This window comes from Carassius auratus, chromosome 44 (assembly GCF_003368295.1).
Source record: "Carassius auratus strain Wakin chromosome 44, ASM336829v1, whole genome shotgun sequence".
NCBI lineage: Eukaryota > Metazoa > Chordata > Actinopteri > Cypriniformes > Cyprinidae > Carassius > Carassius auratus.
Genome location: NC_039286.1, coordinates 3,134,634 through 3,151,593, shown reverse-complemented (window position 1 = coordinate 3,151,593; position 16,960 = coordinate 3,134,634). Strand labels below are relative to the sequence as shown.

At 35.7% G+C, this 16,960-nt stretch overlaps 3 protein-coding genes and 2 long non-coding RNA genes across 5 annotated transcripts in view; 1 reads left to right on the top strand and 4 right to left on the bottom strand.

Annotated features, from left to right (window-relative positions):
• The window catches only part of LOC113062142 (collagen alpha-1(XXII) chain-like), a 53,708-nt gene extending 50,740 nt beyond the window's left edge, over positions 1-2,968 (top strand). The window contains exons 55-65 of the mRNA XM_026231763.1: positions 22-75; positions 174-227; positions 309-362; positions 637-708; positions 867-902; positions 994-1,038; positions 1,115-1,294; positions 1,382-1,448; positions 1,532-1,714; positions 1,803-1,880; positions 2,719-2,968. Coding sequence (XP_026087548.1) covers positions 22-75; positions 174-227; positions 309-362; positions 637-708; positions 867-902; positions 994-1,038; positions 1,115-1,294; positions 1,382-1,448; positions 1,532-1,714; positions 1,803-1,880; positions 2,719-2,912 — 1,017 coding nt within the window. The 3' untranslated portion in view covers positions 2,913-2,968. The remainder of the gene's footprint in view (positions 1-21; positions 76-173; positions 228-308; positions 363-636; positions 709-866; positions 903-993; positions 1,039-1,114; positions 1,295-1,381; positions 1,449-1,531; positions 1,715-1,802; positions 1,881-2,718) is intronic.
• A 3,794-nt stretch (positions 2,969-6,762) lies between these two features.
• Positions 6,763-9,987, bottom strand: LOC113061973 (collagen alpha-1(XII) chain-like). Its single transcript, XM_026231475.1, has 3 exons — positions 9,819-9,987; positions 7,510-7,587; positions 6,763-7,399 (listed from the first exon to the last, which is right to left on the bottom strand). Exons 1-3 carry the CDS (start codon positions 9,937-9,939, stop codon positions 7,200-7,202), a joined length of 399 nt encoding a protein of 132 aa, XP_026087260.1. The 5' UTR covers positions 9,940-9,987; the 3' UTR covers positions 6,763-7,199.
• A 350-nt stretch (positions 9,988-10,337) lies between these two features.
• Positions 10,338-11,351, bottom strand: LOC113061972 (uncharacterized). Its single transcript, XR_003278476.1, has 3 exons — positions 11,179-11,351; positions 11,051-11,083; positions 10,338-10,476 (listed from the first exon to the last, which is right to left on the bottom strand). It is a non-coding gene; the product is annotated as an uncharacterized LOC113061972 (long non-coding RNA).
• A 121-nt stretch (positions 11,352-11,472) lies between these two features.
• On the bottom strand, positions 11,473-13,852 carry LOC113061971 (uncharacterized). Its single transcript, XR_003278475.1, has 5 exons — positions 13,808-13,852; positions 13,659-13,712; positions 13,508-13,561; positions 13,228-13,281; positions 11,473-11,529 (listed from the first exon to the last, which is right to left on the bottom strand). It is a non-coding gene; the product is annotated as an uncharacterized LOC113061971 (long non-coding RNA).
• A 141-nt stretch (positions 13,853-13,993) lies between these two features.
• On the bottom strand, positions 13,994-16,482 carry LOC113061925 (collagen alpha-1(I) chain-like). The gene is made up of 9 exons (XM_026231438.1): positions 16,432-16,482; positions 16,091-16,144; positions 15,908-15,961; positions 15,177-15,230; positions 14,895-14,948; positions 14,619-14,672; positions 14,445-14,498; positions 14,256-14,309; positions 13,994-14,056 (listed from the first exon to the last, which is right to left on the bottom strand). Exons 1-9 carry the CDS (start codon positions 16,435-16,437, stop codon positions 13,994-13,996), a joined length of 447 nt encoding a protein of 148 aa, XP_026087223.1. The 5' UTR covers positions 16,438-16,482.
• Between the last annotated feature and the right edge of the window lie 478 nt (positions 16,483-16,960).

The window sequence follows — 16,960 nt, the reverse complement described above, 5'->3', positions numbered from 1 at the left end:
AATGCTGTCATGTCATATTAGGGTGAAGATGGAAAACAGGGTGTTCCTGGACGTGAGGGTCCATCAGGGAAAGACGTGAGTAAACACATTCTGTGTTGTGCAGAGGTCACGGTAAACCTGACCGCTGTGAGCAGATGGTGTTGGGTTTTAATTGGTGTACTTGTTTCACCCAGGGTAAAACCGGACCACCGGGGCCAGAGGGCATGAGAGGACCACGAGGAGAAACCGTGAGGAGGCTTTTGATGAACCAGTTCAAAACAGCACCCGTGTGATTATTGAGTTGTGTCACTGTGTTTTTGTAATTTTAGGGTCAGCATGGAGAACCAGGACCAGCAGGCAAGCCTGGATCTCAGGGAAATCCTGTAAGTAGCGCTTCAATATGGGCAGCCATGTGTTTTGATGAACTGAGATCTAGATTTACATCCATGCATGCACCTCTTGCCTGTGTGTATATTGAAGCATGGGTCCAGGGATCTCCAGGGGGTGCAGAAGGAAAGTTTGAATAAAAAATTAAGTAAACATGTCTAATAAAGAAATCATAATAACAATAATAATCATGTAAAAATATGTATGATAATGAAAAATGTAGAGCATTATAGTTCATTAATGTGAATGATCACTTTTACCATGTTCCAGGGTCAGCCAGGACACAAAGGTGAAGCAGGGAGTCCAGGATTACCCGGCTTCTCAGGTCCAAAAGGGCCTTCGGTGAGTGAAGATGTTGCTTTGGGATAGATGACAGTCTCAGTTTTATTAGCAAAGTAAAGCTGTTATCCTTGCACAAACAAGCCTTCTAATCTATAAGAGCTGAAAACAGTCAGTACGTGTACATGAAGATCTATATAACGCTTGTGTTTTCCCCTCAGGGTCCACCTGGTCCGATTGGCCCAGAAGGCAAACAAGTGAGTGATGATTCATTATTACTATATGAACCGGTTTTCATAATTGTTCAGATAACCATGTTTTTTTGTTGTTGTTTTTTTTTTTTCATAGGGCATGTCAGGAAAACCAGGAGACAGAGGACAAAAGGGAGAAAAGGTATCCATCCATCAATCTGTTCACATATGTACCTCTTGATTCCATGCAAAATTTACTGAGTTGCTCGTTTCTTTAGGGTGATAATGGAATAAAAGGAGACAAAGGACCTGTGGGAGATCCGGGCATTCCAGGTAACCCTGGGCTTCCTGGCAGGAAGGGTCACACAGGAATGATGGGCATGTCGGGACCCCCAGGGGAAGTGGGTCCCGCTGGGCCGCCTGGTTCTCCAGGACACCCAGGCCTTCCAGGTCTCCGAGTGAGTCCACGTTTAGTATTTTTAATGGAAAGTATGTGACACTGATGATATAATAAAGACCATGACATCATTTTGATGTGTTTTAAGGGTGAGACGCCATCACTGGAACAAATGCGGAGGCTTATTCAAGAGGAACTCGCCAAACAGTTGGATGGTGAGATTCATTTGGCAAACATGTATTGGACTTATTTTGCTGTGACTTTTGACATTTATTAAACTTTCCGTTTATTTTCACAGCTAAGTTAGCTTACCTCATGGCTCAAATGCAGCCTGCGCATATCAAGAGCTCAGCTGGCCGCCCCGGTCCACCTGGTCCATCAGGTAAAGATGGACCTCCTGGCCGACAGGGTCCACCTGGAGAGCCTGGAATACCTGGACAAAATGGAGCAGAAGGATCCAGAGGTCCAGTTGGTCCTAAAGGTACCGCAAAGCTAATCTTTGATTGATACTTTACTCAGTGTTTGATGTTTAACCTTCTACAACACCCCCCCCCCCCCCCCCTCGTTAGGTGAACGAGGTGCAAGAGGTGAAAAGGGAGAGGACGGTGTTGGACAGAGAGGAGAGCCTGGTCCAATTGGTCCCATGGGTAAGACCACTTGGTCATCAGTACTGAAGTTTACATTGACTCATGCATTTGGATGAAATTCATGAAAACTGTCAAGAAAAAGTCCCAAGCCCAATAAAAAAAAAAAAAAAAACTAAAAAAAAACTAAAAAAAAAAAAAAATATATATATATATATAGGCTATTATTCATTTTGGAAAGTAAGCCTATTTTAGGACATTAAAGATGCTAACATCCTGACATCAGTATCCACTTTTAATGCTAATGATTTAAAAACAGCAATACTTTTTTATTTTTATTTTATTTATATATATATATATATATTTGCATTACAGTAATAAGGGTTTGGGAAAGAACTGTGCTTTAAAAAAAAAAAAGGAAAAAAAAAAGTTCTAAGAGGTCTTCTATTTATGTAATATAATATATAATTCTGTTTTGTTCTTTTTAATTATTTTAAATGATAAAATAATGATATATCATGGTAGCATTTATGCACTTAAACTTTACATTTATGTCTTAAACTGACATTTTTTTCATTTTTGACCATTTTCATTCTGTCATTTTTTTTCTTTCTATTTATTTAAATAATAAAAAAAATATTGTTCCATTGCAATATTTTTATTTTAACAATTCAATTAAATTAATGTATCAAAATAATAATAATAAAAAATTATATATATATATATATATATATATATATATATATATATACACACACACACACACACACACACACACACACACGTTAAAATATATGTTTAAAATGAAGACTTATTTATAGGACCATTCTACTCTTTACTATTCATTTTTTTGTCAATGTTTGAATGATGAACAGCAGCTGAGACAGTATTTGCACCACAGGTCCTGCAGGTATGCCGGGATATGGAAAAGACGGCCTTCCTGGAGCCGCAGGCGCTCAGGGAGAGCCTGGTAATCCTGGTCCTCACGGTCAGCCCGGACCTCCTGGACCGACAGGGCAGTGTGACCCCTCACAATGTGCTTACTATGCCAGTCTGGCATCAAGACCTCATACCAAAAACGTCAAGGGGAATTAATACACCCCTCACTGTCCTGGGCTAACCACCTATTTATAAACTTGGAAATTCAAGCCAAGATCATGTTCTTTAACATCAGGAGAACTACTGAGTCTGAGGGGTGAGTGAATGTGTGTGTTTATATGTGTGTTTGTCACAGGCTTTCCATTACAGTTAATGTGTTCTTTAACCCTGAGTTAAGGCCACTTTTAATCCTGGGTTAAGCAATGTTTCACACTTCAGGTTATGAACAGGTGTTAGCATGTAGCATTAGCACTTTAAACATGGGTTATGAAGTCTAGGTCGAGCAGGATTGACTCCGAATTGAGGTGCTGAAGGAATAAAACATTGAAACAATGCTAGACTATTAGGATCACACGGCTATTATGTACAGGTTTACTTTTTTGTGTCATTAAATAAGAGAAGTATAAACATTTAGTTTGAGTGTCTGAGAGAAAGTTAAACATGCTTAAAATGAGGCAGAAAATAATTAACAAAACATGTTGAATACTGTGTTTCAATGCCCAATCAATGTATTTCACCTCATAAAAATGTAAATAAGAATGTTAACCCATGTTTTGCTAATGTAGATTGTAAAAACCTCTACCATCCGATTACCCAGGATTGATTGCTAACTCAGTATGGTGTGAATCGTATTATCCCAGGGTTAAAAATGGCCCTTGGTTAACAGTTTTAAGTGTGAAAAGCCCACTAGCGTCCTGCCGGTCAGAGTTGGTTATGATTTTTATTTATTTTTTTTAATTAGAGTAGGGGTCGGTGGGTTTTTTAGTGAGTTTAAGCTCTAGGTCATTTACTTCAAGTCAAGACATTCAAAGCTTTCCGTGTAACAGGATGTGAAAGAAAGACATTTACTTCCCAGACTTCCCAGATCTCATAGTAACACAGTCGAGGTTGTGTTTACTGCGGACATCGATCTATTGTTAGTGATGTCTGTAGCAGGTCAGGATGTGCTTATGAAGTCTGGGGAATTCTCTACTTGAGATTTATTGATGAAGCGCTCCGTTGCTCTGGGAAAACACACAGCGGGACTCTTTTCCACTCTTCATAGAAAAACCCATTCGAGGTCCTGGAGGTGATGGAGAAATGTATTTCTGCTCTTTTTAGTCTACGTTTTGTAAGATATATCTCTTTTGTAGCCATTGCATCAGATAAGTAATGTGCAGTTTTTTCATTTTGGATCATTAAACTTTTGTTTGTGATGACTGAAAGGCAGCTGCTCACTGCAATGCCTGTTTGATAGATGAACACAGCTTGTTTGTCATAAAAACCACTTACCAGAAATGCTGTCACTGCATAATTACACATGACTGATGCCTCTTATAATGTATTTGTAATAGGTTTGTGTAGCACTTTGCTTTAAAACACCATTGCATTTGTTATTATGGAAGTTCCAGAACACAAAGTCCTAATTAAAGCAGTACTATCATTTGTGGCACTAAAGCGTTCAGATGGATCGATCCTGTAGATTGCTCCCATGCAAGCCAATTAAAGTCATTGAAAGAGAAGAGACTGCTTCAGAACGAACTAAACTCTCTTCAGTCCACAAACAAGGACGCAATTCATCTTCAACTGACGGGCATTGTAGTCAAGGATAGATTGCTGTTAGAAGGCTTTTGAGCATTTCGTTGGTTTTGAGTTCGCTTACCTGAAATTGTAATATCCAAAAGAAACAAGATTGAATTTTTAGTCTTATTGCCCAAATGCTACTTGTTTTTTTCTTTAAAGAACTGTTCTGTTTTCCCTTAAAATCATGTTATCCTTGAAAGGAATTTTCAGTATCATAAGTATTATTTTTTGAATGAAATAACTGACCTCTTCCCTTGTAGAGCTTTTACCCTCTGATCATCAGGTTTTTTTTTTTTTTTTTTTTTTGCAAAAGCTTTTTCTTATTTTATACAGACATTTTATTTTATTTTATCTTATTTTATCCCTATACTTACCCGACAGATAAGTGTCTCTGTGTAAGATGGAGTGGTCTGTGCACATCTTACAGCATCATTAGTGCATAAGAATGTGTGGATTAATCATATTCTAATGCAAAACCAGATGTGATACTGTAAAGGCTATGATAGGCAATGAAAGGCAATGACCATGATAAAGCTTAGTAATCAGTAATATAATCTTGCTTTTGTATTATTATTATTGTTTGTCCATCTTTGCCCTGCCTTCAAAAATCACATTCAAGAGATGACGTTTTGATGTATCATTTTAAAAAGCTTAGCTTATTTCTGATGCAAATCTATGTAAATTATGCTTTTTTGATTCAAACCACAGAAATCATGTTTTCCTCCACTTTATTCAGATATGGTTACTTTTTGACTTTGTATCCTCCTGTTAGTTTGGCTTCTTCAGGCCGCTAATGACTGTATTTGTTTTTCCAGAGCAGTTTGCATTAAATTATTCTAATGAACTGCAGGTGCAGGTGATGTAAAAAAGTATAATTTATGCATGATATATTTGACTTGTTTATACTGATTCTCTGGTGCTACGGTTAATCTTATTTAGGTTGATGTATATGTGTGTGTGGGGGGCGAGTGTGTGTGTTAAAGTCTGGATCAGGTCCATTTTCTAAGATGGGGTTGTTATTGTGAGGAAAAAAATCTGTTATTAAGTTTATACCATATACAGTGTTCTTCAGTAATGAATTTACAAGTTTGCATGTTTTATTCCTGAAACAGTCTATAATGAATCATCAATTGTATTAACTAATATAAAATGATTATTTGGTACGATAACTTCCATATGTCCATGTAGATTTTTAGTCTGAAAAGGTTTCATTTAAAAAAAGGCAATTTTCATTTCTGTAACTCTTCTTAATTGTAAAATACAATACGACTAAGATTTTTAAAACCTTCATTTTTTTTTTTTTTTTGTAGTAATGCACTTACAATTGACTTAATAAAAATTTGTGCTAAAAACACTTTTTCACCAATTGTGCATATTTGTCTGTTGAACTATTCTGTGGAAAACAAACAATGCAGTCACTTGTTTTTAAACCCTACATGAGGGGAAATTGGTTTCTGTTGTAGATGACAATATGTTATAGATGCTGTATGTGGATTTTAAGGTGTACTGAACCTTACATGATTATGTGCCAATAAAATCATCATTCTGGAATAGTTCCTTTTCATCGATCTGTATTTATAATTATCTTGAAAATTACCCTAAAATATGTAGTGGACAACCAACTAAGTTAACTACTAATTTTAAGATAAAAACAATCTAAATAAAACACCTGAACAGTAAAAAAAAAGTACTTTGTTTACCTGCATGTGGTTGTGACTATAAATTGACTTAATTGTAAATGTGTCATTTCAATTATTGAAATAACTTGCATTTTTGCGAGTTCAGCGGACAAAAGAGTTCGGGAATCGATTCTGTTTGGTATGCATGTGTGGATTATACTGTAAATGCATTTTAATATATCTGAAAAACAAAGGCCTTCCAAAGACATATGTATGGATTTTTTTTTTTTTTTCTTTTTTTGGAGAAAAGAAAATTTAAGAAAACTGAAGAAGAATTAGGGTGAATGAATACATAATGAACAATGTATTTACTGCTATTGAACGAATATGTTATGTAATCTACAAAAAATTAACTGTAATCTGACTATATTGAAGTGCTTATTTTCTGGAATCTGATTTTGTAATCCAGATTACATGTAATCAGTTATTATCCAATCTAACACATTATCAGGCCTCCTGAAACGTCAACAAAGCACATTTTCTGTGACTAATTGTATAATATTATGTGGTTTTATGTTTGACAGGGACCTCTTATTAAAGCTTTTCAAGATAAACTGTAGCATGGTGGTGAAAAGCTTTTATTTCATACTGTTGTAGGATCGTTCTGTTGGCATAGCTTAATGTCTGGCACCATGTCTAAAATTGGTCTTTACAATCACATTTGATGAAAAAAATATATATGTAAAAAAAAATAAAAAAAATAAACACTTGCAGAATTTTTATTCTATGGCATGTAGTGGTCTGGAAATTTTCGATTATACCAGTTTGTGGCCCAGGAACTGAAACATCAATTTCCAATTAATTTATTAATCTGCGATTTACTGTAAACCATCTGAAAGAACAAACACATTTACTTCTAGTTTATGTACAAGGTACAACAAAAGAATGTGAATTGGATCCACCATCAGGAGCTGCATCCGTATGTCTCTATACATCTGTCACCTTTGTTTCTCTCACCGTCTGCTCACCATTCGAAGTTTCAGAAATGAACTGGCTGATGATTTCTGTGATGAAGATTTCTAGAAGGTTTCTTTCTTTCTGTTCATGGACCCTTGAAGTTGATAGACTTCTTCCCGCCAACCATGTAAAGAGGCTGAGGCCTAAAGCAGTGTGAAGGATCACAAAGACCAGGGGCGCCCGGAGGTCCTCTGGCTCCAGGGGTTCCCGGGGTCCCAGGCACACCGGCCTCTCCTCTGACCCCATCCTGACCGTCCTTACCGATGCCAGGCTTGCCAGCTGCTCCTGTTTTATGAAATCAGATTTTTTTTTTAAGGAAGAGTTTTGAAAATGTTTCATTGGGTCTTCGCTAAGAACTTAAGTGATTACTATGATTAGCGGAAAGTGTTTCGTACCTTGAGGTCCGGGTTCTCCGGGAATTCCTGGAATTCCAATTCCATTATCTCCCTTGTCACCTTTTAGTCCTGCATCACCTACACAAATACAGTATCATTAGACAAGGAAGTTATCACATTGTGACTCTCCATAGGCAAAACACAATCTTACAGTATGGCCCAGCAAATTTATAAATACCGTATAGCACAAGTTTCTCACACACACACACAAAATAATAATAATAATAAAATAGAATAAAGTCACATAAAAATTATTCATAATGTATTAAAAACTAAAAGTAATGGCACTGACCTGTGTCTGTGTGTGTGTGTGTGTGTGTGTGCGCATACACACACCAACCATAGTATTACACTATAGTACACTAACATTCAAACTTTTAGGGTCAGAAAGGTTCCTTTTTTTAAAATGTGTTTAAAATAAGTATTTTATGTCTACCAAGGCTGCATTTATACATTATGAAATATTATTACTATATATATAGATAAAAATTCACAGCTCTTATGTGGATCTGGAGTATCTAAATTCATATTTAATTAGAAAGGAGGAAGTGTTTGTTTGGCAATAAAAAATGTACAATGGTTTCATGGTAAAAAAAAAAAAAAAACACTAGCACAATTGTTGTACTGAACACATTCAGGCCTCCGTCTTTGGCCTGTAGTTAGCGGGGATTGATGGTTAAATTCTTATATTTATAGCTCTTATAAGGGACCTGGGAAAGCTTTGTGAGACTGCTGACATTTATACAATCAAAAACCCTGCAAGGCACGAGACACGAGTCTTGAATGCTACAATGTTTTCTACATTTGTAAACTTCAATAAACATGTTCACATCCTCAGAGCTTTGGCAGAAATAACTGAGGGAGATTGAGATGTTGTCAAGGGCTTTTCTAATGATCCTGTTATTGCTTCTCAATCTCGGTCTCATTAGCAAGCATAGCATCTCTCCTCGGCTCGCTGGTATTTAGCGCCGACTGTACAACAACCTCGGCTTGTGAGGACAAAAGAAGTGCAATGCTAAACATTCTGGAGGCTGCTACCCTTCAACGACCAGCAAATGATGGAAATCAAGGTGTGCTCGCAGTTTTAGCCTGTAAATTCTGCCTGAGGCCAAATCCACTAATGAAATATCATAAAAACGGCTGATTCTTGCAGGGGTATTCAGCTGTGCACATTATGTTTAAGGAAGCACAGCATACACCATCAGCTTGATGTGGATTGTTTAAGAGGATATTTACAAATGTGTTCACCCACTCAAACTTCCCTTCTTTTTAAAATCTACTAGTTGGTAAGTTGCCTGAATGACTAGTAAGTGTTAAGGAATCACTGTAAAAAAATAAATAATTACATATTATATTCATTAGTATCCTTGTAAAATTGCTACTTTTATATTTTTTAATTCATATTTAGATTTATATATATATATATATATATATATATATATATATATATATATATATATATATATATATCATATGTTATCATTTACATTTTAGTTAAAAGATTTAGTTAAAGTTGTGGCCATTTTTTGGTGTGTTTTTCTAATTTTTATTAACTATTATTAATTATTATTTTTAAATATATATGTTGTTTTTATTTCTTAATTTCAGTTTTAATTTTAATATGTTTTAATACATCAAGTACATGAAAATGAGAAATGCTGCTTTAGCTGAAATTAAATAAGTTTTAGTGTTTGTATATTTCATTTCAGTTAAAGTTTATTATATATATACCCATATACACACAAACTTTTTTTTTTTCACTTTTTTTGGAATTTATTTATTTATTTATTTTTTCCCATTAAAATTTTGAAAGACTAACAACAATATTTACCATTATTACTGAATGGTAAGTTAACTCAAGGATTAACTGACTAATCAGAAAAAAAAAAGTTTATTTTAGTTTACTAGTTTATTTTAGGATAGTAAAAAAAAAAAAAAAAAAAAGCACATAAATATCATAGTCCTCAAAAAATCATAGATTATCCATGGTAACACAAATAAAATTATTTCACTGAATCTTAATACTAATGTCACAAAAAATGAGATGCTATGCAATAGCTAAAGCTGCAGGTAAAAATAAAATAATTAATTCTGTTTGGAAAACAGGATATGGAATAAATTCCATGTCTCTGAAAGCATAAAAAGCATGATGCAGCTCATTTAATGTTAAGAATTCATAGGCAATAAAAAACAAACAAAGACATTAACTGTTCTCACTGCATCCTCGAGAGCTCAGCTGTAATTCAGCTGACACTAATTGGAAACATGTTTTGGAAAAATCAGAGGAAGTGAGAATCAAACCAACGTACCTTTGGCTCCAGGTTTTCCAGGAAGACCGTAGTATCCTTGATGCCCCTTGTGCCCCATGAGACCTCTGGGTCCTGCTTCTCCAGCAGGACCTGCTGGTCCTGGTGGTCCAGGTGGTCCCATGAGTCCTGGAGTTCCAGGGGCTCCAATGCCAAGAGGCTTATTGGCTACTTCCTTTTTGTAGGCATCTAAATGCTCTGTTTGGTACAATACAACATTATACGTTAGTTACATTTACCATATATATATATATATATATATATATATATATATATATATATATATATATATATATATATATATAAAATAAAGTCAATGTTTGTGTTTTAAAGTGATTAATAAATATGTCATGCCTTCTACAAGAGCTGAACAAATCTCACGGATCTTCTCGTCATTCATCTTAGGTCCCTATTAAAAGTAAATTGAGGACAACATCAGCAACAACTGCAGAGCAAATATTTCTAATAATGGAACGTACTGTCATCTCAAAACTGAACGAAGCAATGTACTCACAGGTAGACCTCTGGGACCAGGGGGTCCTGATAGTCCTCGTTCCCCCTCCAGACCTCTGGCTCCCTGCGGTCCGGTCAGACCCTCATGGCCTGGCTGTCCCGGACGACCATCAGCTCCTGTAGCTCCTCTCTGGCCTTTCTCTCCACTCTAAGATGACACAAGGAGGAAGAAGAAACAACAACAAAAACTAGATCTGCATTTATTAAGTTTACATAAAGAATGTGAGTTTAAAGTGGAGTTCAGATTTGAAATTTTGATTCTGTATATTTTATGTATATATATTATTCTGTATGTTCAAATTACAAAATGTCTAAATATATATATATACATATCTATCTATCTATCTATCTATCTATCTATCTATCTATCTATATACACATACATATACACATATATATATAGTTTTTTAATGATATAGTTATTTTTAGAAAATGTATTGTCAATATAATAATAATAATATAAATATATATATTTTTATTATTATTATTATTTATTAAGTAATTAACATGAAAAGAATTAAACGATTACTGATAGATTATCTAATTAATAGACTAGACATGCATTTATATTTGGGGAAAAAATTGAAAAATACTTCATGAGTGAAATGTACTTTATTTATAATGTATTATTGATTCATTTTCTATACCAATAGATTTGAAAACAACTTTTTTAGTCTTCTACAACCTAAAACAATAATATATGAGTGCTTATGAAGGCTTACCTCGCCCTTGATTCCAGGAATACCCGGAGGCCCCTGTAAACCATTATTAAAAGCCATCAGATTACTGTATTTTACTGGTGTATCATAATTAAAGGGTGCAATGGTATGCAGCTATAAACATGACGAACCTGATCTCCCTTCACGCCTGGTTCTCCTACAACACCTGGATCACCCTGCAGAGCGATGAGAGGAATTATAAAATTACATGGTACTCATACAAGTGCAGGGAGCAACAGCCATCTAAACGTTCACTGAGTACTTCCATATTTACCTCACTTCCTTTGGGACCAACAGGACCCATTGGGCCCTTAAAAAAAAAAAAAAAAAAAAAAAAAAAACCTTAATCATAAACAGCGAGCAATAATACGTGTCTGTGTTATGATTATTACAATGAACAATGAGCACACCTGGTCTCCTTTATGACCTGTGTGACCCTTGATTCCACGAGGGCCCATGAGTCCTAGGTCACCTTTATCGCCCTGAGGAAATAGTTAAGATTATGAATACTCATGCATGCACTGTAATTACGCTAAATTGAGAAAGTGGTTTAATTGAATGAGTTAGATGCAATATTATATAAACATGTTGTGTCCCAAAGTTGCACATTATAATGTATCTGTTCTAAATTAGTATTAGTGCATCACGTATTATTTTATATATAAAAAAGTCTGCAAACAGTGCATGATGACTGCATGACTGAATTACTACATGCTTTTTTAGCAAATATTGACCATAAAGTCCAACAGTGACTACTTTATATGGCAGCATTTCTGTAGGTTTTATGAAAGAAAATGTAGAAAAAGTTTTTAGACCAAGAAAAGAAAATAGAAGGAATAATTTACAGTTTTAAAACAGTATAATACAGTTTTTTTAAATCAATTTCCAAAAATTTCCATTACTTTTTAATAATAATAATAATAATAATAATAATAATTAAAAAAACTCTTGTTTTCTGAAAAAATTATCAAAATGAAGCGTTTATGATTTTAAAAAAAGAACTGATATCTGCCAATAGGCTCAAAAAAAAGAAAGAAGAAAAAAGTAATACAACTTAATTAAAAGTGAAAAGTTTTCATCCCCCCATTTTAAGCATGAACTCACTTTATATTCACTATGTATCTTAACTTAAAGGGTTGGTTCACAGAAAAATGAAAATTATGTGATTAATGACTCAGCCTCATGTCGTTTCAAACCAATAAGGCCTCCTTTTATCTTCGGAACACAGTTTAAGATATTTTAGATTTAGTCCGAGAGCTCTCAGTCCCTCCATTGAAGCTGTGTGTACGGTATACTGTCCATGGTTAGAAAGGTAAGAAAAACATCATCAAAGTAGTCCATGTGACATCAGAGGGTCAGTTAGAATATTTTGAAGCATCGAAAATACATTTTGGTCCAAAAATAGCAAAAACTATGACTTTATTCAGCAATTTCTTCTCTTCCGTGTCTGTTGTGAGAAAGTTCTAAACAAAACAGTTTGTCATATCCGGTTCGCGAACGAATCATTCGATGTAACCGGATCTTTTTGAACCAGTTCACCAAATCGAACTGAATCGTTTTAAACGGTTCGCATCTCTAATACGCATTAATCCACAAATGACTTAAGCTGTTAACTTTTTTAATGTGGCTGACACTCCCTCTGAGTTCAAATAAACCAATATCCCAGAGTAATTTATTTACTCAAACAGTACACTGACTGAACTGCTGTGAAGAGAGAACTGAAGATGAACACCGAGCCGAGTCGTACACACAGCTTCAATGGAGGGACTGAGAGCTCCCGGACTAAATCTAAAATATCTTAAACTGTGTTCCGAAGATAAATGGAAGTCTTACTGGCTTAGAACAACATGAGGGTGAGTTATAATGACATCATTTTCATTTTTGGGTGAACTAACGCTTTAAGGGTGTTTATCTGTACTAGAAAGCAAAACACAAGTACTGTGGAAGATATAATATTTTTGGAGAGCATGCAAAATTTAATGCCATAACTTTATGAATTTAGCCTTTCGGGTCGGATTTAAGACTCTTTTAGTCCTTCATTTGTGGAAGAGGAGTAACAATACACTTTTTTTTTTTTTTACTTGCACAGTGTACCGTCTTTTCCATCTCAAGCAGAGTACATATGTTTGATGCAGAGCTTTAGTATGCAAACTGGGTCAAGACTATTAAGTCCAACACACCTGGATTCCCTGCGGGCCCACCGGGCCGACTGGACCCTGTTTTCCTGGTTCACCCTGAGGAAGGAAGTTTTTTGATTACTTCAATACAATGTTTAAGAAATTACTATGAATTTTTAGTCTAATCTATCTTAACCAATAATAATAATAAAAAAAAAAAAATAATATATATATATATATATATATATATATATATATATATATATATATACACACACACACACACACATACACAATGAACATTGGTAAAAAATAAAAATAAATTGTATTATGCTTTTATTACAGAGGCTCCTTTGGCTCCTGGAGTTCCATCTTCTCCTGGTGGTCCAGGTGCTCCCTGTATATATAATTTACATATAACAAAGTATAACAGTATCTTAAATATATATATATACAGAAAGAGACACACAAAATGCTTATTTCATAATACCTACATCTTTACCAGGAAGCCCAACCGGACCAGTCATTCCTACAGCGCCAATTTCACCCTGTAAAAGAGAGAGCCATCGCATGTCGTGTATCACTGTTTTAAAATTTCAGTGAGTTTCAGCATATATTATTTTTCATGGAAACAAAGTTTTACCTTTTGGCCTGCAGGCCCCACGAGTCCCTGTTGTCCTTTTAAACCCTGAATTTGAGATGCAGCATTGTTTAGCCAAGGTTAGTTGCAGATTACAAATGAGTGAAAATCTCTTTGCTTGTGTACTGTATTTGCATTCAGAGTAACAGCAGCAGGAAAAGCACATGATAAAACATATGCACAAGCTGATTAACTCACTGGAATTCCCACAATTCCTCTGACACCGATGGCTCCAGGCAGACCTGGTTCTCCCTGTCGAGCAGACAGCAAAACAACAAATGCATCTTAATTTTTTTTTTATCATTCAACAACCCAGAATCTGCGATATGCATTTTACTAATCAAACTTGCATTATTCAGAATCATAACAACTGTATATTTACCACAGTGTACCAGGTACACACACATATTCTGACTTTCATGCATTCTAAAAATGGTCATCATAACTTCACCTTCTCTCCCGGAGCTCCTGGTGCTCCATCAGATCCATGCTTTCCTGGCTCACCCTACAAATAAACAATCTTTATCATCATCATTATTAAAGTTGACCTTTCAGATAACTCTTCCATTAACATTTCATAATAATTATTACAGTGACGCTGAATGTAAAGGTCATTTTGAGCATGAATCTGATCACTCACAGTGTCTCCCTTGGCTCCAGTAGCTCCTATCTCTCCCGGGGCTCCAATCGCACCCTTAAACAACACATTAAAATACTTCAGAAAGAATCAGTGTACATTAAACAATTTTACTGATGGCTTTCTATTGCATAGTGTTTTTGATTAGGGTAGATCACATGGACAACAATAACTCACATCATCTCCTTTAGGCCCAGGATGTCCCTGTCGCCCTCTGATGCCTTCAACACCCTGTTAAGACACACAAATATTATTATATTAAACTGTATAAATCACAAAACTAAATATAGACGGGTTTCTAACACTAAACTGGTTCTTTTCCCATAAATATCAGAAGAAGTAAGACTTAGATTCTCTGTCGATCCTTTGAAACCAGACTTTAGTTCAGAATATTTTGATCCTATTATTATTATTATTTATTATTTTTTAATTAATGAAATACAGCTCACGTACTGGTGATCCTGGTGGTCCAGTAGGTCCTGGGATCCCGTTGAATCCAGGAGGACCCTGCAGACATTAAAACACACAGGCTAGCTCTTATAATATTATACCCTCCCTTGTTTTTTTTGTCCTGCACAATCACAGCAGAAGTTATTTGATTGGATGCACTGAGCTTTAAACAAATGCAGTTATTATTTCATGCATTGATTAGCCTGGAGGATATTGCTCTGTAAGCATTTGTCTGATATCTCACTGTTTCTAGTCTGCTTCAGATGAAGATGTTGTAAGTCTTACCCGATCTCCTTTATCACCATGAGTTCCAGGGAATCCAATTGGTCCTCGCTGACCCTGTATGGGAATTTGTTATTATATATTTATTTTTCTTTTTATTACTTTTTTTGTGTATAATGCTATATCTAATGTAAAGACAAAAGCCCCTTTCACACTGCACGTCGGACCCGGCATATTGCTGGAACATTGCCTTCTGTGTGAAAGTTAACACGTCCCGGGATTGATTCCGGTATTGAACCCGGGTCGGGGACCTAGTAACATTGCCGGGTTCAACACTGGACAAGCTCTGTGTGAACAAAAGCCAGATCTAATACCGTGTCGTAGTGATGACGCACGTTATCGCACAACTCTTTACCGGCTGTTTTGAAGGAAGATCAACGTTCGCAACAAAAACATATGTGCAAACTATAATGAAGCAGAGATCAGTTAGTTCCTCACTTTCCGCGCTGACGCTGAGATCGCCCTGATGTCACGTGTCGTTACGGGACCTTTACGGGTTGTGTGTGAAAGCACGCACATATCACAGGTAATCACTGGCAGAGTGAAAGTGCAAAATCTAGCAACCCTGGAACAATTACCAGAACACTTTACCTGTGTATCTGCCGGAATGGCAGTGTGAAAGGGGCTAAACATGCCAATAGAAAACTTTAAATTGAAATGTATACACAGCTTATTCTGAAAACACGCCACACACTCTATAAAGTAAGTATGAACAAATGAACAAGTTTTCATACATCATCTCCTGGACGTCCAGGAGGACCTGGCTCTCCAGCGGCCCCTCGCTCTCCCTTTAAAAAAAAAAAAAAAAAAAAAAAAAAAGAAGAAAATGACTATGATGTTTGTGGATTAAAATCTCAGGCAAGCTTGTGTATCACTGCTTCTTGGTTTTATCATTATTAAGTTTAGAGCAGTCTTACCTTTACACCTTGGGTACCCGGCAAACCATCCACACCTGGAAGACCTCGATGTCCCTGGCACAGAGATTCAGTTTAATAATACACTCATTCATTACAGAAGTAGTTGGTGTTTACCCAAAGAAACATTCTTCAGAGTGCAAAATGTATAGCACATTGACTCCTTCTGCAACAAGAAGTAAACTAAACCTATTAAGAAACATTATTGCTAATTTTAAATTTGTTGTTAATCATTTATTGTTTATTTAAAGCAAATTTTTACAAATATATTTTGACATTTTTGGAGTTTTTAAAAAACATTTGAACTCTTGTTTTAAAAGCTGGAGTTAGATTTGGGGACTCACCTTCATCCCTGGCAGACCAGGCAGTCCCTGTGGTCCAGCTGGACATGTTGTCTGGCACTGCTAACAAAATGAGACACACAAATGCATTAGGTCCATTCATCATGGTTAAAATCGAGAATTCAATATTTTCTATCCAGCCCTACAAATTATAGAGCAGTTACCGTGCACTTTGACATTTTCCAAGTTCTATATGTCGAATAATGATTCGCTTTGTGTTGCAAGATCTAGGCCCTTGCCAGAACTTAGGGGCAAATCATTTTTTAATAGTATTGAACATTTCTTGAATGATGATGTGCAGGTTCTGAGTGTCCATGTGAAACATGGATATTATTAAATCTAACGATCACTCACAGTCTCCCCACTTCCCTCAGGGTTCCCAGCACCTTGTGGCCCCTACGGACAACAGAATGACAGCAGTATATTTAGATTCAGACACACACACACTCAAACAAAGCCCCTTTTAAAAGCCTCAATCGTTACAGCGTTCAGCGTTTGGTGACTTACACGATAATGCAGTATATCTAGTAAA